At 32.2% G+C, this 24,734-nt stretch overlaps 1 protein-coding gene across 1 annotated transcript in view; it reads left to right on the top strand.

The window, feature by feature from the left end:
- Nucleotides 1-24,734, top strand: part of LOC148309074 (nose resistant to fluoxetine protein 6-like) — a 41,448-nt gene that overhangs the window by 1,956 nt on the left and 14,758 nt on the right. Inside the window, exons 2-3 of the mRNA XM_088260587.1 lie at nucleotides 3,785-4,011; nucleotides 22,729-22,922. Of these exons, the coding sequence (XP_088116713.1) occupies nucleotides 3,785-4,011; nucleotides 22,729-22,922 (421 nt within the window). The remainder of the gene's footprint in view (nucleotides 1-3,784; nucleotides 4,012-22,728; nucleotides 22,923-24,734) is intronic.

Below are 24,734 nucleotides of genomic sequence, written 5' to 3'. Positions count from 1 at the left end.
TGTGTGATTGAAATCCAGGATTTGGACCTCACATACTAATAAAAGAGTTTTTGCTTTATGCTCACATACTTTTAAAGAGCTTCTTTACATCTCACCAATAGATGTCTCTAGTGAAGTTCTAGTGCTTCAAGAACAATGTTTCTTTGAGTAGTGTGGTTGTCATTAATGGGTAGAATTGGTGAATGTTACACGTGTGTAAAGTGATCACTTAAACCAGCCTATGACGGTCGTCAGCCCCGCAAATGCCCAGACTTCCATATTCTTCTTCATCTTTGATGAGATGTCAAAAAATAATATATATACTTATATATAAATAACCTTTAGAAAGGAGAGTGAATGCTGGGAACAGAGTGAATGGTGCACTAAAATCAGTTTTAGCAAATAAAAATCTATCAGCGGAAGCTAAACTGGCAGTACACAATGGAGTTCTGGTTCCAACCCTTATGTATGGAAGCGAAGCATGGAGTTGGCAAAAGAAGGATGAAAGCAGACTGAATGCAGTCGAAATGCGATCCCTCAGACGAATGTGTGGCAAAACGATGTTTGATAGATGTTCGAATGATGAAATAAGGAAAGAATGTAAGGCTGAGATAAGCATTATCGATAAAATTAAGAAAGGTGTGTTGAGATGGTTTGGACATGTGGAGCGTATGAGCGAAGAAAGAACGGTTAAACAAATTTATGGAGCGAATGTAGTTGGAAAAAGAAGCAGAGGACGACCGAGGAAAACTTGGCACAATCAGGTATGTCAAATACTTGAAAGCGGCCGGGTCAGGAGTCGTAATAATCGTCGGGTATGTATGAGGAGATGCATGAATGTAGAAGAGGCAAAGAATGTTTGCAAAGACAGAGTGGTGTGGCGTTCGATTCTCTCTGCCTACCCCTGCGGGGAAGCGGCGTGATGGTTAGTTAGTTAGTTAGTTAGTAAATAACATCATAACTCAGCCCGATTTTTCTTTTATTCCTTAGATAATACCATGTTGGCCTTCATTCTCGATGAACTTAAAATCAGCTAATATTGATGTAAAATATTTTATGATTTGAATACTAAACAGGTGGATTTCTATAAAATGAATAAATTTATACTAAATGACTTTTTTTTAATAGCATATAAATTGTGAGGATTTTTAAACTATTGATTATAATAAACGTATTTTTGCACATTCGAATAATCAAATATTCATGTTTTCATCCGTGAATGATTTTACGATGTCAGTAATGGGCGAAAATGGAATTAGAAACGGAACTATCTGAGATGTATTCGCGGATCATTTGACTACAAATATCGTATTGGAAATTATATCCTGCTAATATGCTTTTCTAGAGGAATCATATTTATTTGATATATTTTTATATTCAACTTTATTTCATACCTAAAAAGTAAAAGTTCTGTCCGCCATCGCAGTGTTATGGTCAGCACACTCGGCTACCGTTCTGGAGGTCCCGGGTTCGATTCCCAAGGGGGGGGTCGAATAAATATAAGGTAATTTTTACTCTAATATTTATTCAATATTATCCTGGGCAGATCTAAATGTGTTTTCTTGTTTGTTACTTTCTTAACTGTTTTTCAGTCTTGTTAACCTTGATCCCATGTCCAAAAATGAGTAATGGAAATTACTCATCGGGAATATTATATATGTGACTTATGTATTATTTTTTGTTATTGTCCGCCTCCGTAGTGTAATGGTCGGCACGCTCGACTACCTTTCTGGAGGTCCCGGATCCGATTACGAGGGGGAGGTCAAATAAATATAATTGATTTTTTCACTTTAATACTAATCAAAACTATCCAAGACTGGTACCTGAAGCGGAGGGTTGATCACCTTTCCTTCATGTATTAACGATCAAGATAACACTGCATTTGTATGATGCAGTGCCCTACGCACCATTGGGGTACGGATTAAGGTTTGAAGAAATAGTGACAAGTTTATAAATACCTCGTACGTCGTTTGTTTATCGTGTCTTCATTAATTTTTATACATTTAATTAGTTTATTGCTTGGCTATAATATCCACCCACAGAATTACAAGAAATCAATTTTGTGTATTTAAATTACCTAAATTACAGGGGTACACAGAGAGAGAGAGTAGAACGCCACACCACTCTGTCTTTGCAAACAATCTTCGGCTCTTCTTCATGCATCTCTTCATACACACCCGCCGATTACTCCGACTCCTGTACATATTTGAAATACTTGATCATGTTTTCCACAGTAATTTTTTTTTAATAAATACCATATGAGTATAAACTGGTAGAGAGTTTAAGGATTCTTTTTCCTCAAGAGAATAAGGTAGTAAATTTATTTATATATTTTTTATTACATCCCACTCCTCGTTATTTCATGGTACATGCAAGTTTTTAAATTTATTTAAAATATTAAAAAAAATATTCCACTTAGGCATTGCCTTTGCATGGGTATGCAATATAATCATACACTCTGTCATACACTATTTATATAAATATATATATATATATATATATATATATATATATATATATATATATATATATATATATATATATATATATATATATATATATATATATATATATATATATATATATATATATATATATATATATATATATATATATATATATATATATATCATATCATTAAACTCCTAGATATCAATCTCATGACATATTATGAGTTCACAACAGCCATCTAAATGAGAATAGATTGAATAATATAACATGAGTTATTTTAATATTATTTTTTGACATCTCATCAAAGATGAAGAATAATATAGTCGTCAGCCCCGTAAATGCCCAGACTTCAAAAAATAATATGAGGAATGTTTTATTTAGCACTTTAAAAATATATTTGTGAAATTAATGAAATTAATATCTTTTTTACCTTAATTCACTTTCTCGACATTGAAGTACTTGATTCCCATATATTTAAAGTTCTGTTGGAGTTGTTTGGTTTTGTATTTTGGTATTGTAGTCATATTGGTATCTCGAAGACGAACTTTTCTTTACATTCAAGTATTTTTCACCCTTAAATAGTTGAATTCAATATTTTATATTTTTTCAATATTTTCTGCTTTTGGACGACTTTATTTGGACGTATGCAAGATCCGAATCCTTGAATTACAGTAAACCCTCCTACAGCTTTGATATTGGTACCCCTTTCTCTTAGGGAATTTTATAAGGAGTTAATGTTTTTAGTTGTATTTTTACATTTCAACTAGCGGAAATAACTGAAATTGAAATGCAATTTAAAAACAATAATTTTATTTTTAATTCAAAATATATTACATACATAAGTCATATATACATATAATATTTCCGATGAGTAATCTGTATTTCTCATTTTGGGACATGGGATTAAGGTTAACAAGACTGGAACACAAATAATAAAGTAACAAAAAATGTTTTTTTTTAAATAACCAAAACGAATACTAATACATGGCAAAATGTAAAAACAATTAAAAGGTATAATAAATAGGCACAAGAAGCATATTTAAAAGCAATAAATGAGAAAAACATAAGAAAAAAAGCATATTTAAAATAAACAAATGAGAAAATATAAAAAATGAGAAAATATAGCAAATGAGAAAATATAAAAAAAAACATAAGGTAAAAACAAAATAAGAAAATATGACTAATCACTTCATATATATCTTAACTTCCCTATAACGTCCTCTCCAACAACGCGGTACCTATCTCGTCTATAACGTCCCCTCCGATAGCGTTATAGGAAGGTTAATTGCATCTCTACATAATGAAAATCACCTCTTATTAATAAGTTTTATTGTTTTTTTTTATCTTCTTCTAGTTCTGGACGCATCTGGAGTACCTCAGTCGGGCTTGTATTGGGGAGGAACGTTCTGGTTAGGGTCGCAGTCCCAATGTCTGATCTACACGTCTACCAAGAGGATAGAGGTCGAGCCCGCGAGGGCTGTCAGTTACCGGGACACCACCCCTCCATTCCCGATAGCGTATTACGCGGCTAACTTCAGACACGACTCCAAGATACAGAAAATGGTCTTCTGGGAGGGTGAGGTAAGGAAATTTGACTAATAATTTTGTAAACTTTTTAATTTTAATTTTTATTTACCATCACGCTGTTTCCTCGCATGGGTAGGCAGAGAGAATAGAATGTCATTTTTACTCTACCTTTGCATTCTCGAATAAAGGTCTAGAATTATTTCATTAATTGATTTGGCAGTCATTTTGTGGTATTATCTATCTATTTTTAATTTATCTTTTACATGGTAAATACCACTTTTTCTTAAAATCTATATTGAATCATGTTTTGGTGTATTCCACATCATCTTCAAACACTGTGAAAATGATGCGGAATGCACCGGAAGATGTGTATAGATTTTAAGAAATAGTGGTAAATGCAATTTACCAAACAAATGTTAAATTAAAAATGTCTTAAATTATAATAAAGGTGTACTAGAATTGCATCCACCTCCGTGGTGTAATGGTAAGCGTGTTAAGCTACCGTGCTGGAGGTCCCGGATTCGATTCACAGGGGGTAGGTGAAAATAATTATTTGTGATTTTACACTTAATATTTATTTAATATTACCATGGACTGGTCCTTGAAGCGCCGAAGTGATCACCTCGTAGGTACCAATTAAAATTGCTTCAATACGATGCAGTGCCCTATGCACCATTGGGTGAGATAAGGGTTAGAAGAAAAATAGAGAATTGCATACATATTCGGCTCTCAAGATTGTTAATCTTGAAATGTTATGTGCGAATCAGGCTTCTTGTCTAATAATTTTGCCGACCACTGTACTAGATCTTCAAATATTTTCCAGATGTTATTTGGCCATAAACCCTACCCATACTTTCCCAAGTGTGGCCGTGAACTTGATGAGCCGAGTCACATTCTGCGAGATCCGAAGGCCCTGTCGAATCGTTATCGCATAACGGTCTTGGCGATTCGTTCGCAAAAAATGCAAAGAGGTCTCGTACCGCCACTACTGCCGTTCGCGCACTAAGGTCTGAAATCATTAACAGCTATAAAAATTGGATTCTTCGCAGTTGCATCTCTGTGTGGAGAAGTACTTTATTACAAGTTGCAGAATGGTTTAACTGTTATAAATAAATCATTAAGGGGAACCATTTTGATTGGACGTCGATCAAATAACGTAATAAAGAGGCATGTTTCATAATGGTTGTATTTTCAATTAAAAAACATACACACATACATACTCGTATATGTATAAATGTAATATGTATATCTGTAATAAGATAACTGCGTAGTATCGTAGATAGCTGTAAAATTGATATATATGTTTATATATATATATATATATATATATATATATATATATATATATATATATATATATATATATATATATAACCCTTATCCGCACCCCAATGGTGCATAGGGCGCTGCTTCATATAAACGCAGTGTTATCTTGATCGTTTACACATGAAGGAAAGGTGATCAGCCTTCCGCTTCAGGTACCAGTCCAGGGTAATATTGAATAAATACTACAGTAAAAAAATCACTAATATTTATTTGACCCCCCCTGGGAATCGAACCCGGGACCTCCAGAAAGGTAGCCGAGCACGCTGACCATTATATATATATATATATATATATATATATATATATATATATATATATATATATATATATATATATATATATATATATATATATATATATATCTACATATTAGTCTGGTTAAATATGAAAGAAAGAAAAGACAAAACAAATTGAATTAAAAACTAAATAAATTTTATTATTTGTTGATTCGGCATTAACTTTGTGGAATGACATGATTATTGAATTAAAATTAAATACTTGAATAAACCACTTAAATGAGTTTTATTTATATTTACGACTAGTTTCGAAACCGGCAGATGTTTTCATCTTGTGGTACAAATTAAAACACTAATTTGTACCGTTTTAATTTGTACCAGAAGATGAAAACATCTGTCGTTTTCGAAACTAGTCGTAAATATAAATAAAACTCATTAAAGTGGTATATTCAAGTGTTTAATTTTAATAAAACAAATAAATTTTACTTAAAGTCCATTATTTGATTCAACATCGGTTAAGCAAGTTTCCACAATATCCAATTCAAACACCGCGCACTTCTTTCAACATACGAGTATATAAATCCGTCGTATTGAAACTTATACCCTTGGCGAGTGTTTTTGCCCATAATTTTCACTCATGAAATACATGAAATTATAGTAACTTTAAACATATAGAGTAAATCCACTCACGAGTAGGCATAGGCTATGAAACTTTAAAAGTTGAAGCCTGAGTAAGGTCATGATAAGCGGTGTTGCATAAGCCGTAGCTAGATATCAGAGTCACTTGGACGTTAGGCAATTAAAAAAAACTTATACCCCTAGTGCATGTTGGTCTTCGGGTCAACTGAAATCACATGTCGCTCACTCCTTTCAAGAACGTCATAAATCAAAAAACTTGATTTTTCAGGAGAACGTTTTTAAAGTTTAAAAATATAATACAATGTATTACAAATAAATATCAAGCCACTTACTGAACTTTTTACTGTGCAACAGATCTTTTTAGGTAGAATCTGAAGTTTTTTTCTTCATTTGAAAAATATTTAGTTTTTTGAAAAAAATAATTAAATGCTTTTTCTTCAAAATGCAAAAACAACACTTTCTGCCCTGTAGCGGTTAAATATTAAGTTAAAAATATGCCGCTTCTGCTGGGATATAGTACATTTTCTGGACATTCCGAAAACACGCACAACTGAAAATTTAAAATTTTTGATTTATGACGTTCTTGAAAGGAGTGAGCGATGTGTTAAACATTTTGTGTAGTTTTAAGTGTGTAAATAGTGCTATGGTAGTGAAGGGTAGTATTATTTGCATTCTGTGGTAGTGATTGTCCTGACGAAGAGACGGGTACGTCTCGAAAACTGTAGACATACAAATCTCGGTGAGTGGTTATATACTGATATTACTAACATGTTAAAAAAAAATATTATGACATTCCCTTTCGTCGAATTTTCTTTTCGGGTTTAGTGCTTGCCCGTGCGTGTAGCAATATAACACCCAACATTTATTTGAAAATTGCTTGACCCTATTTGTTCATTGTATGATGTTATGACGTAACTTCAAAGCATTGTCTGTTGTCTGTGAAATTTCGCGATCGTTGTCAATGTTTGAAGTAACACGCCATCTCTTATGGCCTATATTTACACTTCTAGTTATTCTTTAGGGCTTTTCTTTGCTTAACGCAAATCGCTCACTCCTTTCAAGAACGTCATAAATAAAAAAAACTTGATTTATCAGGAGAACGTTTTTAAAGTTTAAAAATATAATACGATGTATTAAAAATAAATATCAAGCCACTTATTAAACTTTTTACTGTGCAACAGATCTTTTTAGTTAAAACCTGAAGGTTTGTTCTCTATTTGAAAAATATTTAGTATATTTCAAAAAATAATTAAACAGTACCTTTTCTTCAAAATGCAAACACAACACTTTCTGCCCTGTAGCAAGTAAATATTAAGTTAAAATGCTGCTTTTGCTGGGATATAGTACATTTTCTGGGAACTCCGAAAGCACGCACAACTGAAAATTGACGATTTTTGATTTATGACGTTCTTGAAAGGAGTTAGCGAAATGTCAAATAAATGTAATAATAAACATTTAAAATACATGTATACAATAAATATTTTTAAACGTCTTTAAACTATCATTTTATTTTGACTAAGAACAAACTTTTAAACGTTTTAATTTTATTTAAACTTAGAACACTTTTTATGTCTTATAATGATCATTTTATTTAAACAAAGAATAAATTTCTAAATGTCGTTTTTAGGACACTGCTTATTTACGATGCAGTGCCCTATGCACCATTGGATGTAGGTAGGGGTAAAGGGTAAACTCGCAAATATATCATTTCAGTTCGCGACCGGCTGTGAGAGGAGCCATCCTTGTGTCCGCAAATATATTTTTTTGAATATATTATATTTATTTTTTTTTAAATAATTTTTTACAGTATACATACATGCATTCTCTTCTATACACTTAATGTTTAAGCACTATCTAACCTCTGATTGCAACAGCTATATAAGGTATCAAACGTTTTGACCAATATCACTAGTCTGTTTTTGGTTGATTAGAAGATATTGCTTCTTAGCAATAAGCCCGCCAGTGTATTTTTTTGTGTACATGAAGTTAAAATGATTAAATAAATATTGATTTTTTTTTATGTATTTCTTTGATTCCTCAGCTTTCAAAAACTCTTTTCTTTTCAAATCCATGTGTTTATTTCGGAGAAAAACTTTAAGAAGTTAAATGTTACCTGAGTTAAAAATGAATTGATTGGGGGCTATCGACAAGAATAATGTACGGTATTTCAGCTATGTAGGATTATTTTATATTAAATATACACTTCACACAGAAATAACTTTCAACATTTCAAATCAGATAAATCGGACGTATTGGAATATATCTAAAAGAACTAGATCTTATGGTTATTTTTTTTTATTTTGAAGTAGCTCATTTGCCTTGAACGAGTTTCATTAATTCTTCATAAACATTCGTTCCACATAATAAATAAAATTATAATTCTTTTCTCGAAGCGCCTCCGTTCGCTGTGTAAGAAATGGCAACTGGTTACATTATTAACGAAACTAAATTCTTTATATATGTAAAGCGGGCGGTATCATTTGGAAATTATTTCATATCCGTACTTCGTAAGTGGTAGTTTCGTAAAAACGCTTTAAAAATTATATACGTGTTATATTATACAGTTAAACCCCGATATAACGGACATCTATTTAACGAACATTATGGATGCTTAAATTCAAATGTCACCGCAAGTTAACATTTTTAAGCGGCCATGATAATCGCAAATTGTCTCAAAACTTCAAAAGTGCAAACAAAACTTGATTCCCTTTTTAAAGCTGGATTACCGAAAGCAAGTGCGTCGATATCAAACACGACCCAAATATAATTTTGTTTCTGTTTTGTATTGAATATTTATTTATAAACACTGTGTTCATATTAAAAAAACCTTTTATTTTAAATTTATAAAAAAAAACTTATTTATACACATTTCTTGGTAAAACTGCCTTTTTTACAATAAAATAACAACTATATAAGTATGTAGTTTTTTCCACATGAACTGTATCTAACTAGCAATCGGGTTTCGCCGTAACTGACATCATCAGACTGGGGATGTACCGACTGGTGACCAGTTTGATGATGTCGGTTACGACGAAACCTGGTTGCTGGTCAAATAAAATTCATGTGGAAAAAACAACATATGTTTTTGTTTGTTTTTTTTTTTATTCTATTAAACCTATTTATATATATAACGGACTTTCAGGTTTAGCGGACACCCTCTCCCTACGATTATCCGTTATATTGAGGTTTTACTGTACAATGAAAAATTGTATTGGTACACATTGTTATTGAAAAACGGTTTATGAATCTGTTTTTTTTTTTAACATTCTCGGACCTAAGTGGGGGATTTTAAAGCCTTTTTTGACATCTCAAAATAGATAGAGAAGAATAATTTTTGGAAAAAAATTATCTGCTGCGCATTTAATTTATTTTATACAAATAATTTAATTTCATTCTGTGTATTTTTTTTCTAAAATTGGCAGTTACAAAAAAACTTGTCCTGTTTTGAATTTAGACAAGAGATGAGCTTCACTATCTTTTATTTAAAAAAAAGGACACTGTGATATGTTATCTTAAAATACCTACCTCATTTTTATCAGGAAAAAAAAACTTTAGTATTTTTTTTAAAACTTAGATTAATTGAGTTTTGTAAAATTTATAATTCAGATGGAATAACAAATTTCTCGAAATACAAAAATTAAGCGCGATATACCTCCAAGTGGTACGCTAGCCAAAAAAGGTTGGGAAATGCTGGTTTAAGTGATCACTCTACACACGTGCAACATTCACCATTCTACCCATGATTGACTAAAATTTTTGGAACTCCTACATATATCATTAATCTCATGAAACTTAGATTCCAGCTTTAGGTACGAATCCAGCGTAATATTTAATAAATGTTAGATGAAAGAAACTAACGTTATTTTGCTCCTACTGGGAATCGAAGCCGAGGTTTCCGGCACGGTAGCTAAACGCACTTACGATTACACTATGTAGGCGGACAAATGCTTACATAACTTTACGCAATTTATTACTATCTAAATTATATTCAGTTTATTTCCTATTTCAATATCTTGAAGTATGCATGCAATAAAATATTGCGTTTAAAATGGGTAATGCTTTATAGAATTTAAGGCCTGAATTTCAACATAGGCGAAGAAGATTACGAAAGCGAGGATATGACAGGGCGTATGACCTGCCATAGGCTGGTTAAGTGATGACTTTACACACGTGCAACATTCACCATTCTACCTATTACCGACAACCACACTAAAATTTTTGGAACTCCTAGATACATATACGAGAATGATCAATCTCAAGACACAGTATATACAAGTTCACAACAGCCATCTTTGTTGGATTTTAAATAGTTTTGATCCGGCAGAGACCCTTTCATTGATATGCAAGATCTGAACCCCGGATTATTTTTACATACATACATGAAAAACATGATTTTCAACTTTTTATGTAGCTTATAATTTTATCCACAACATTTTGAGTGTGTCCAAATACTTTTTTTGGTTTCCTCCTCTTGGGAGTTATTTTTACATTGCAACATTTTTATTATTTATTTTATTTGTTTTTATTAACATAAATTATATGAATTTATTTGAAAAACAATTACAACCATACTAAAAATATTTTTTTTTGCAGAGACCCACCAAGCCACCTTATGTGTCTTGTCGGTGGAGTTCTTTTTATATACATTTTTTTATTGTTTTTATCCATTTTAACCTAATATACACACAAATAAAGAGTTTTTTTTTTTAAATGTAAACTATTTTACAATTTAATAGAATAAACTAACTAACTAACTAACCATCACGCCTCTTCACCACAGAAGTAGGCAGAGATAATCGAACGCCTCACTGCTCTGTCTTTGCAAACATTCTTCGCCTCTTCCACATTCATGCATCTCTTCATACATACCCAACGATTATTACGACTCCTGACCCGGCCGTTTTCATGTATTTGACACACCTGATTTAACCATACCAGAATGAACTCTTGATCATTTACCCATTCCTTTATTTTACCGTTGTTCCATACTTTATTTTGAGCTAACCTTCATCTAACCTCCGTCGACAACAAGTTAAAAACGCTCGGAACGATATATTGAAGTGATCGACTCCCATATTTATTGTTGATTCTTGGGACTATCAAACCTTCGTTATGTGTGAATCGTGTATCATTGTTGTGTACTAGAAGAATTCGATATTTTTGTATAGTTTGTTGTTCAACGATGATACTCATCCACAATATTCCACGTACCTACCGGCAGTAATTTGAAATGTTTTTTTTTCTTTATTTTAAATTATTTTGCATTACATGACATTAATTCAAATACATAAAAAATATGAATAAAATATAAATATAAATACAAAAAAAGATCCCACAAAGGCATGACCTGTGTGTGGGTATACAATATAATTTAGTCAAAGCAAAGGGTATAAGTGTATAGGTATTATAAGTAGAACTAGAATAATAAAACTAAAAAAAACTAACTAACCATCACGCCGCTTCCCCGCAGGGGTAGGCAGAGAGAATAGAGCGCCACACCACTCTGTCCTTGCAAACATTCATCGCCTCTTCCACGTTTATGCATCTCCTCATACATACCCGCCGATTGTTACGACTCCTATCCTGACCACTTTCAAGTATTTGGCATACCTGATCATGCCATGTTTTTCTCGGTCTTCCTCTGCTTCTTTTTCCACTAACATTCGCCTAATAAATTTGTTTTAACGTTCTTTTCTCACTCATTCGTTCTACATGTCCAAACCATCTCAACACACCTTTCTTAATTTTATCGATAATATTTTTAATTTTAGAATAATAGTATTAATATAAAATACAAAAAATACCTGAAGATCAGAATAACAAAAATTATTATAATTTTTATATATCAAGATTGGATTGTCCCTTTGATTATATATATGACTGGGTACATTTTTTTTTAAAAATCACACAGATGAAGATATATTAATCAATCTCATGCCACAGTACATATGCGTTCAAAACAACCATCTATGTAAAAATAGCTCTTGACTGGAGAAACCCAGATTTGTGAAGTATATGGAGACACTCAAAATGTTGTGAAAATAAGACCTTTCTATTATTCTTCATCTCCGATATAGGTACCTTTAACGAGACACTTGAACGGTTATTCAAGATACTTGTATGAGAAAGTTATGACATTTAAAATTCAACAGCACTTGAACACAATGATAAGATTGTAAAATTACTGATAACTTGTTAGATATTTCAGACAGCGCACTTATTATTGTCTTTGTAACGTAAATATTACTTTGTGTTTGGTAATTTTGTACGCCTCCGTGGCGTAATAGTTAGCGTGTTTATCTACCGAGCTGAAGGGCCCAGGTCGATTCCCATAGAAGGAAATATAAATATTTGTGATATTAATATATTAAAAATTCTAATTCTAAGTATTCATGATTGGTCTCATTAAATCCTCAATTATATTTTACACTTATTTTACTTTATCAATAATATTCATCGAATCGAAAGTATGCAGCTTATAATTGCTGCCTCGCTTACGCACAGTTGTGGCGCGCAGTAGTTAGAGTGAAATAAAAATCACTTAAATTTCGGATGTTGTATTGCAGTTATTTCGGAAGCTTTATTTACAGCCAATGACAGGTTGTAAAATTTTCGTATTCTTCTTCATGTGTATTGAGATCCAATCCAAAAAAGCAAATCCAGAATTTGTGAACAAAATTTTGTATATTTGTTTATTGTATAATTTTTCCTCTTAGTTAAAACTAAAATTTTTATACATATTTTTAATATTCAATTTCGTCTTTTTTTCTTAGACTTCGAAGTGTATTAGATCAATACAATAGATTTTATTTGGTTCATATCACGTTTTTCTTAAAATCTATTGTAATACGTATTTCAATACGTGTACCGTGTTCATAAATTTTACTTGGTAAATTTATCTTTTTCTAAAAATCTAATGTGATACGCGTTTCGACGCATTCAACATCAAACACTGCGTTAAAAAATGATATTGAATGCATCGAAACACGTGTCACAACAGATTTTAAGAAATAGTGCCATGTACCAAGTAAAACATAATTAAAAAATTAATAAATATTATCAAAAAGTGACTGCCGAATCAATTAATGAAAATAAATATTTGATAATTTCTGGTTAAAATACGTTACTCTAATTTGCAAATTTTCAACCTGTTAAGACTAAATTGATAATAATTAAAACTTCCAATTAACAAACGGAATAACATTTAATGATAAGTAAAATTTGCAAAAGAGTTGAAATCGAATAACATCTGGCATGCTGGTACAATAGATGCACTCATATTCGGTGATATTGCAGATTCAAATCTAAGGTTTTACGTTTTAACGGTACCGCCATATTTTATTTATAAAAATACCGACACCAGTGGGTAATGTAGATTACTGTAAACAGTACGGTAACGAGTTAAAATAATCCGTCATGCCCTCGGCTTAATGATACATGGTTTAATGTGCAAATGAGATCTGATGAGTCACATTATCATCAAATTATGATCAAATTATTTTTTGACACCTCATCAAAGATGAAGAAGAATATAGAAGTCTGGGCATTTACAGGGCTGACGACCGTGATAGGCTGGTTTAAGTCATCACTTTACACACGTGTAACATTCACCAGTTCTACCCACTATTGACAACCACACTACTCAAATTCTTGGAAGTTCTATATATATATATGAACCAATTCCGAAACGTTGTTCTTGAATCATTAGAACTTCACTTAAGACATTGAGACATCTATTGGTAAGATAATAAGAAGTTTTTTTTATTGAGCAGAAACTCTTTTATTAGTATGTGAGATTCGAATCCTGGATTATAATCACACACATGACAAACGCCAGTATCATTTTCATTTCTATTATTTTAGCTTATAATTTCACCAGTTTATTTATTTACAACATTTTGAGTGTGTCCAAATACTTGTTCACAAATCTGGATTATCTACAATTATAGGAGTTATTTTTCATATTATTTTTTCATCTCACCAATAGATGTCTCTAGTGAAGTTCCTAGTGAAGTTCCTAGTGATTCTAGAACAATGTTTCTAAATTAAAAACATTATAGTTATATCACACACTGGATTATTTACCCTACGGATGAGATATCAATTTTTCAAAAGTGTCTCAACTTGATATGAAACATGTGTATGGAAGTCTGAGCATCTACGCAAATGCCCAGACTTCCATATTCTTCTTCATCTTTGTTGAGATGTCCAAAAATAATATAAAAATAATTCCTGTAATTGGAGATAATCCAGATTTTGTGAACAAGTATTTGGACACACTCAAAATGTTGTAAATTATGATCATACCAAATGAAGGTTAAGACCTTTAAATTAATTAAATTAAATTCTCACAGACTAAGGTGCGGCAAAATGTTGTATGACAGATGTTCGAATGGCGAAATAAGGAAATAATTCAAGGCTGAGATAAGCGTTATCGATAAAATTAAGGAAAATGTGTTGAGATGGTTTGGGCATGTGAATCGAATGATGGAAGAAAGGATAGTTAAGGACTAGCATTCGTTAACCCTTTCCGGTCTTATATCGAATGTCATTCGACATCGACTTTATTCCGGTGAGTCCTATGTCGAAGTTTTTCTTCATCAATTTAGTGTTAAAATACAAGCAAACAATTTTTTTCTTCATCTATAGATGTCTATAAAATGTAATAATAAGAGACAAGATTGGATACATTCAGAATATATATTTTTTTAACACAAGTGTAGTTTTATTTAAAAAATTAAATTGGATGTATTGTTTTACTCTGTAATGCTGTAAATCTATTGTGGACCTGGTGGAATTTTTAATTATTTTTTTATGGACTGGAAAAGGTTAAGTAACAACTCAATTTTTTTCTAAACCCAGGTAACATTTAACGTACCGTAGAACGAGGTTACTTGAACTTTGATGTGTTACTTGAGCCCAGTGCCAAAAAAATCTATATTTGGTCTACAATAATGAACGTATAAGTGTCACCTGTCAGGGAAACAATGAATCATGTCGATACGTTCATTATTGTAGATCAAATACAGATCTAAATATTTTTTTTGTACTGGGCTCAAGTAACATATCAATGTTCAAGTAGCCTCGTTCTACGGTACCTAATTGATTTTTTTCTTCATCATCGTTTTCGCATTGAAAAAATAAGTTTTTCTTCGAAATAATTAAATGTTTTGAAAAGAAAAGAGTTATTGAATGGTAAGGAGTAAATATTTTTTCTATATATATATATATATTCTAAAAAAGAAAGAAATATCTAATATACATTCTCTAAAAAAATGGGCGTGAGCAGACAAGTGACCTCTCCGGTGGTCTCCGGGGGAATGAATGCGACTTGACGAATGCTGGGCCTTAAACAAATTTATAAGTTGAATGTGGTTGGTAATAGAAGCAGACCAAGAAAAACTTGGCATGATCAAATACTTGAAAGTGGACAGGTCAGGAGTCGGTATAATCGGCGTGTATGTTCGAAAAGATGAATGAATGTGGAAGAGGCGAAGATTAACAACACCACTGAATTTAAGAATTTCTAAATTCAGTCACATCACCTCTCTACTTCACAAACTGCACTGGTTACGCTTTCCCGAATGGGTTGAGTGTGTGAGCTCCAAAGTATCTAAAAGAGCTGTGTATTCCAGATGAAATGGTTGATAGACGTCTCGCGAGCGCTGTTTTCCGAAAATAGCGCTATATAAATTATCCAAATTTATTATTATTATTATTAACAACAACTTATCAAAGGCTGGTTTACGTGACGTGTAATATTCACCATTCTATCCATGACTGACAACCACACTATTCAAATTTCAAATTTGTATAAATATTCTTTGATTGACACCTGCTTTCTCGTGTTAGTTCTCGGCACTGAATGTTATCAGCCCATGACAAGTCTCAAGCCCAGTAAATACCCATGTAAATGGCCAGTAAAAATCTATGTTGAGACGTCAATCAAAATCTAAATGTTAGATTTAACGACAGTCAATTTATTTTATTTATTGTTTCGGCATTAACTTTGTGGTAAGACATGTTACAATGATTAAAGAAAACACTTCGTTTATTACCACTTGAGTTTTATTATAGACTACATGTTTCAGAAGTTAAACTTCCATCATTCAGGTCTGATAATAACTAAAATATAAAATATAAAATTGTTCTATAAATAATAATAACGGTCTTGTTAGTAATTATTTTTCGGAATTTGCAAATCAAATAATAGATACTAATCACTCATTTCACTCTCATAAATTAAAATTATTACACCTTGTTCCATATAAAGGCCAAATTATGAATTATCTTGAAAATTTAGAAATACAAAAAAACCTGAATTCTAATAATAATTTATTAAATAATATATTGTTTCAAAATCCTTCGCCATTGCTTTCTATTTTTCCTTTGTTTTCAAACTCCGTTCCTTGACTAACCCCTTCCCCTTACTTTCCCCTCTCCTTATTTATAGAACAATTTTATATTTTATATTTTAGTTATTATACAGACCTGAATGATGGAAGTTTAACTTCTGAAACATGTAGTCTATAATAAAACTCAAGTGGTAATAAACGAAGTGTTTTCTTTAATCACAGTCTATTTATGTGTGGGCCATTGATAATTGCATATTTACAATTTGAGCTCGTCGCTATTTAGAGTTCCAGACACAGTAAAAATTGCCATAATGATTGCCAACCTTCGACGTGGCAAGCATAATAAGAAGAAGATTGGTTGAATGTATCCTAGATAGGTACATGAAGCGCAATATTGACCAATTTGCTGTATATGGAGAAACCCAGGTTTGTGAACAAGAATTTGGATAAACCAAAAATGTTGTGCATAAACATCCTTCTTACATTGTGTTTTTTATATCGTAGTCATACAGGAGAAAGTGACCAAGTGCATTTGTTTACAAAAACGTGATCCTTGACTATTTGATATCTTACTAGCTCAATATTGCCCTGAAAAAATCCCAAAGCGATTTTAAACCCGGAAGTATAATATATTGACTTGTTAAAAATGACTAACTGCATTGGTGTTTATTTTCTTGCCAAGCAAAAGTGACTTAAATGGCCCTCCTGAACATTTTATATTTTGTTAGTTATTCACTTTCTCCTGTACGACTACGATATGCCTATTTATTGTACCTTTTATTACATTTTGCCCTGTATTTTCTTGTTTGTTACTTTATTATCTGTTTTTCAGTCTTGTTAACCTTAACCTCATGTCCCAAAATGAGTAATATTATATAATTTATTTATGGTAACTACAGACAGTTGGTAGAATTCCATATTGAATTGTTGGAAAATATATCCAAAATAAAACATGGTTTATTTTGTAACATCTCATCAAAGATGAAGATGAATATGGAAGGCTGGGCATTTACGGGGCTGACGACCGTCATCGGCTGGTTTAAGTGATCACTTTACATACGTGTAAAATTCACCAATTCTACCCATTATTGACAACCACACTACTCAAATTCTTGGAAGTTCTATATATATATGAACCAATTTAGAAACCTTGTTCTTGAATCACTAGAACTTCATTAGAGACATCTATTGGTGAGATGACGGTCGTCAGCCCCGTAAATGCCCAGACTTCCATATTCTTCTTCATCCCTGATGAGATGTTACAAAATAATATGAAAACAACTCCTGTAATTGGAGAAAATCCAGATTTTGTGACCAAGTATTTGGACACACTCAAAATGTTGTAAAAACATGGTTTGTTGGATTGAATTCTACATTAATTTATGTATATGTTAATACGTGACGCGTTTCGTCTTCTTAGGACATTATCTAACACTCCTAATGTGTTTGATAATGTCCTAAGAAGACAAAACGCGTTACGTATTAACATATACATAAATAAATGTACAATTTAATCCAACAAACCTTGTAATATTATATAAGTCATCGGGTGTATGTGACTTATGTATGTAATAAGTTAATATAAATAAAAATAAACAGTTTAGTGAAATCGTCTAGTGGAAAAATCCTAAATTCAGCAATTCATTTATATGTATATATATATATACGAGTATATACATAGATATACGACACAGAGAAAAAGGAGTTCAGTGCATTATTGTATTTTTTTGCTTGGTGTATTTGCCTCATCAAACATGTTTCGATGATTCATTGAAAAAATGACTCAATTTTTCGTAAACGGTAAGGTCTGTTGCTAAGAAAGATCTTAAAATGAGGATTGATCAGGAGAGCATGAGAGTATTAGAGTTTCATAGCCTTGGGCAATTACCTCGAGGCTCGGTAGTGTTTATTTTTATATATTATGTTTATTGATGTGAATACGCAATGGCCACTTTCGCGTTAGTAAAACTGTAACACCCCGAGTTACGTAATAAATGGTTCCACGGTCGGGCGATTCAATCGAAGCGACGCAAGACGAGATGTTAGACGTAAAAGTTTTTTTTTAAATTCTAAGGCATATATGGACAACCGCTGGCCGGCCGAGCTATTTTGATTGGGCCTTCAATCATCTCGGCGAAGTTTATACAAATATACAAATTTAGGCGCATTTGCAGGAAAAAATATTTGTATTTTTGGCAGGACATATACTTACGCGTTAACAATTTTTTTTGAGGATGAAACACTCTAAATCAAAAATTCGAACGAGGATTACAGATGAAAATCTTTAAAATTCCATGCGATTATCATTAATTATATATACATATAAATACTTAAATCATTAAGTTTGACCTCTTACCTCCGTTGGCAACAAATTAAAGATGTTCGGGACTAAATGTACTATATGGAAAAATACTATATCGAAGTGTTCTGCTCTCGTATTTATTGTTTACTCTTTTTAGATTAATTCACTATATCTCTCATAATAAAATTTTTGGGACAAGACGTTTGCTACATCTAAAAACGCTTTAAATTGAGGTTCAAAAATTGGCGAATAGGAGTTTCGACACACAACGGCATATTAATCCAGAAAAAAACTAATGAGAGTAATTATTTACGTATGTACCATACAATTTTAATATCAATGAGTCTAGAGATACTAATCGATAATCTAATCCATTTATAATCGATATATAACAGATTAAATTTTGGTTATAAAACGCGCGGCAAAATGAAGTCTGTGGGACCCCCTTAGCATCTTCTTTAATGGTATCATTTATGATAAAAATAGTGATAGATATTGGTACCATAAACAAAGCTAGGATACGAAATGCCGAACCCTCTTCTAGTGGAACGGAAGGCCTGTTGACGACAGTCGACAGTCCGACTTTTCCTGAGGAATGTAACGTGGCTTCTTGCCAGCAATGAGTTTGCTCAGAAGTTCCTGATTGGCCCACATTAGATTATCCCTCCTGCTCCCATAACAGGTTAAAATAAAACATGTTTTTTTAGGAAGAATCTAAAATCCATTTTTTTATATTTAAACCTATTATTTTTTGACATCTCAACATAGAGGAAGAAGAATATGGAAGTCTGGATATTTACGGGCCTTACGAACGTCATTGGCTGGTTTAAGTGATCACTTTACACACGTGTAACATTCACCAATTCTACCCGCGATTGACAACCACACACCTCAAATTCTTGGAAGTTCTATATATATAACGTGGTAATAATTTTCTTTTGTAAATTGGGTGTAAATAATATGTAAAGTGGGTGTATAATAATAAAATAAACAATGTGTTGCTTTGTAATTAAAGTGACAATAAAAGTTTATTCTTAATTAATCTTTACAATATTTTTCTATCTATCTATCTATCTGATTCTGACAGTTAACAACATTATATTTTTTTCTATCTGATGTCTTTTGTTTTATTCAGTGCGACGTATGCGATATCTGGTGGTAGAACTGTTTTATGTAGGTACTATATGTAAGTAGGTACTTAATAAAATGTATAGGTAGGTACCAGGTATTTTATTACATATATATGATCCAATTTCGAAACATTGTACTTGAATCACTTGAATTTTCACTAGAGACATCTACTGGTGAGATGAAGAAGGTTGATATGTTTTTCTTCATCTATGTTGAGGTGTCAATAAATAATATGACAAAAGACTCTTATAATTAGAGATAATCCAGATCTGTGGACACACTCAAAATGTTGTAGATATTTATAAACCTTATACATACTCAAAGGATACAATAAGAAAGGTAAATAAGAAATGCAATTTCCATCTTTAAAAAAACGTCCGACGTCACTCGGCATTTTTTGTTAACCAAATTGGTTAGCATCTATTACGTGGTTAGTGAATTCGGAGAAATTAAGTATTAATGGAGTAACCGTAAAGTTACTTTATCGTAGGTTGGTACTAACGATATACCCAGCGAATTTTCATACGGTCTATATTTAATATTATATTCATACTTACCTTTTATTACATATCGCTCACTCCTTTCAACAACGTCATATATTAAAAATCGTCAATTTTCAGCTATGTATGTTTTCAGAATTTCCAGAAAATGTACTATATCCCAGCAAAAGCGGCATATTTTTAACTTAATATTTACCCGCTACAGGGCAGAAAGTGTTGTTTTTGCATTTTGAAAAAAATGTATTCTTTTATTATTTTTTTAAATATCCTAAATATTTTTTAAATGGAGAAAAAAACCTTCAGGTTTTACATTAAAAGATCTGTGTTGCACAGTAAAAAGTTCAATAAAATGCTTGATATTTATTTTTTAATACATTTTATTATATTTTCAAACTTTAAAAACAATCTCCTGAAAAATCAAGTTTTTTTATATATGGCGTTGTTGAAAGGAGTGAGCGATATGTGGTGTAATACGGATTTGAAAAATTAGATTGGGGTGAGAGGTGGAACTAATTTTGTAATTGGTAACACCAGTGGTCGTCAAACTGTGGCTCGCGAGCTGAATGCGGGTCTTTGGCACCTCAAGTGCGACTGTCACAAATGTGACCCTTTCCCCTTACAGTTATTTTTACAAATGGATAACGAAAGAAGAAAGAAGAGATATTTGGTCCGCCTCTGTAGTGTAATGTTCAGCCCGCTTAGGCTACCATGCTGGAGGTCCCGGGTTCGATGCCCAAGAGAGTCAAAGTAAATATTGATGATTTTTCAGTCTAATATTTATTTAAAATGACCCTGGACTGGTACCTGAAGCGGAAGGCTGATCATCTTTCCTTCGTACATTTAACGATCAAGATAACACTGTTTCTATACGATGCAGTGCCCTATGCACCATTGGGTGCGGATAAGGGTAAGAAGAAGAAGAAAATTTGGCCAATGTGAGCGGGAGAACAGGACGAGGACGGCCGAGAAAGACTTGGCAGGATCAGATCAATCAGAATTTAAAATCTAGTGATGTCAAAAGTCTACGTCGTAGAAGGGCATGCATGACAAAATATATGGATGTTTAGGAAGCTTGGAGTGTACGTCAGGACAGAAGAGTGTGACGTTCCATCCTCTCTGCCTAGCCCTGCAGGAAACGGCGTGATGGTAGTAGTAGTAGTAGTAGAATTTTGGTAATGGATCAGTACAAGTATGTGCTTGTTTTGTAATACTCATATTTTATTTATTTTTTATAATATTTTATCCTACGGCTTATGCCTTTAACCCTTTCCGGTCCATAAAAAAGATTTTAAAAATTCCACCAGGTCCACAATAGATTTACAGCATTACATGGTAAAACAATACATCCATTTTTTTTAATAAAACAACACTTGTGTTAAAAAAATATTCTGTATGTATACAATCTTGTCTCTTATTATTACATTTTATAGACATCTATAGATGAAAAAAATATGTTTGCTTGTATTTTAACACTAAACTGATGAAGAAAAAAAATGTCGAATGACATTCGACATAGGACTCACCGGGATAAAGTCGATGTCGAATGACATTCGACATAGGACCGGAAAGGGTTGAAAATATTTTTTTAAATATGTACAATAACAATAAAGAATATACTAATAAAAATCATCACTATCAGCGAGCAGCGAGAGAGTGAAACGTAACGTTGAAATTTATCCATTATAACATGGAGAAGAATTGTTGAGAACTTTTATATGAGTATAACTTGCTGTTCCTACTCTGTTCCGAATGTATTTATTTATTTAAACTTTATGTACGGAAAAGAAATAAGTACAATAACGGGCTTATTGCTAAAAAGCAGTATCTTCCAACCAACCAAAAACAGACTAGTGATATTGATCAAAACGTTTGATACCATATATAGCTGTTTGCAATCAGAGGGTAGATAGTACTTGAACAAGTGAAAAAACATAAATTACAAATTGACATTAAAAAATAAACTAATTACAAAAGATGATAATAAAGAAGGCAAAGGAAAAAGGGAGTTTAGGGAAGGAGGTAAAGGGAAAAACTAAGGGAGGAAGTTTGATGGACAGTTAGGATTCCAAAGATAAAAAGTAATGTTTTGGAAGTTTCGTAAAAGTTATTAGAGAAGGTGCATTTGTTTACAAGGAGATGTAATTCATTCCATAGTCTGGCTGCTTGGACAGAGAAGGAATTTCTGAAGAATGATGTATTATGGCGAGGAATGGAAAGTGTTCGTTTTTTCTAAATAAAACAAAAATAATTGTCATTGAATAGTCCTGATTTCTGTTCTTTAGGATCTCGTGACCTTGGGACTATGCCTTCCATCATCGTGCAAAGAGACAGAAGTATCTGGTCTGCTGCAGGAATACTTCGACTCTGGGATACTGCTTCATCAGCGCGTATACAACATGACCCTGAAGATGGAAGCTGTGAAGAAGACGAGCGATGACACTTCTTGGATATGGTCAATGAAGCACTCCATCTTTTTGTAAGTATCATGTTTTTATTTAGTTTAATTTCTTTGCTGCTTCTTTATTTTCCTTTATAAAATTAAACAACTTTGTTTTAACCATGTTTTTATTGGTACACTTTATCCAACCGGTTTCAACAAGAACCTTGACATCAGGGTTTATAAACTTAATTCTAAAACATTGAAATACTTATATATAATTACCCTTCCCTTACTAAAAACTTCCACACAATCCATACACAATAAAAAAATTTCATATTTTTAAATCATATTTTTGAAACTATATTTTTTAAATCAAATTTTCATATAGTGTTCGGAGTGCGTGGAAGTTTTTGGTGAGGGAGGGGTAATTCGGCTGTCCAAATTTAAAACACAGTAAGGGACATTTTTTTAGTATCTACGTTTTTTTTGCATTTATGGACTAAGTTGACTCTACTTTTTTAGTACGTTTTTTTTGCATTTATGGACTAAGTTGACTCTACTTAGTCCAAAAATGCAAAAAAAACGTACTACAAAAAATGTCCCTTACTGTGTTTTAAATTTGGACACCCGAATCAACCATGAGTATTTCAATGTTTTATAATTTAGTACATAAACGCTGATGATGACTAGGTACTTGTCGAAAATGGTTGGATAAAATGTACAAATGAAAACGTGGTAAAAACAAAGCTATTTAACTTTATAAAGTTTATAAAATGTGCTACAATGTATCTGCGAAAATCATTCAAGATTTTTTTTTATTTATTTTCCATTTAACCAGAATGAGCCATAATAACACGTGGCTGCGTACAGTTCTTCAAACCCTTATCCGCACCCCAATGGTGCAAAGCGCACAGCATCATATAAACGCAGTCTTATCTTGATCGTTTACACATGAAGGAAAGGTAATCAACCCTCCACTTCAGGTACCAGTCCATGGTAATATTGAATAAATATTAGAGTGAAAAAATCATTAATATTTATTCGAACCCCCTGGGTATCGAACCTGGGACCTCCAAAACGGTAGCCGAGCGAGATAACCATTTCACTGCGGAGGCGGACAATTTTTAAATTATTTTTTCCCTTTATTAACAGTCGTAGCTAATTTGTACCTGATATATTACATGTTGTAATACTATGTTGGGTGTTATATTGCTACACGCACGGGCAAGCACTAAACCCGAAAATAAAATTCGACGAAAGGGAATGTAATATTTTATATGGGTTTTGAACATTTTTCCCCTTTATTAACGACTGTAGCCGATTTGCAAATAATACATTACATGCTGTATACTTCATGAAAAAATAATATGTTTTTTTCTCCATTTGAAAAATATTTAGTATTTTTTTAAAAATAATTCAAAACTAACATTTCTTCAAAATGCAAAAACAACATTTTCTGCCCTGTAGCGGGTAAACATTAAGTTAAAAATATGCCTGTTTTACTGGGATACAGTACATTTTCTGGGCATTCCGAAAACATGCACAACCGAAAATTGTCAATTTTTGATTTATGACGTTCTTGAAGGGAGTGAGCGATATAAAACAAGGAATTATGCATTAGCCTAAAATATTGTAATTATTATCGCTTTATATTTAGGAAGTGACGTATTCCAGATATCGATATGGTCCGCGAAATCATCGCCGAGGTTTTGCATTCGGTGTATAGGAGTATTGGATCCAGACACTGTCCGTTTGTTATAACAATAACATATCTGATGATTTCTCGTGTTTTTGGTTGGGGCATAAATATTTATCATTTGCAAAAACAAGGGACAGAATTAAATATCATTTAAAAATTTGCATAAAATAATCAGATCAAATAGTTTTATCCTATTACTCAGTTTTATT

This window comes from Brachycentrus maculatus, unplaced genomic scaffold (assembly GCF_059751285.1).
Source record: "Brachycentrus maculatus isolate JH-2025_06_01 unplaced genomic scaffold, ASM5975128v1 h1tg000139l, whole genome shotgun sequence".
In the NCBI taxonomy this organism is placed as follows: domain Eukaryota; kingdom Metazoa; phylum Arthropoda; class Insecta; order Trichoptera; family Brachycentridae; genus Brachycentrus; species Brachycentrus maculatus.
Note: the sequence above shows the minus strand (reverse complement) of the source record. Positions and strands in the feature narration are given on the sequence as shown.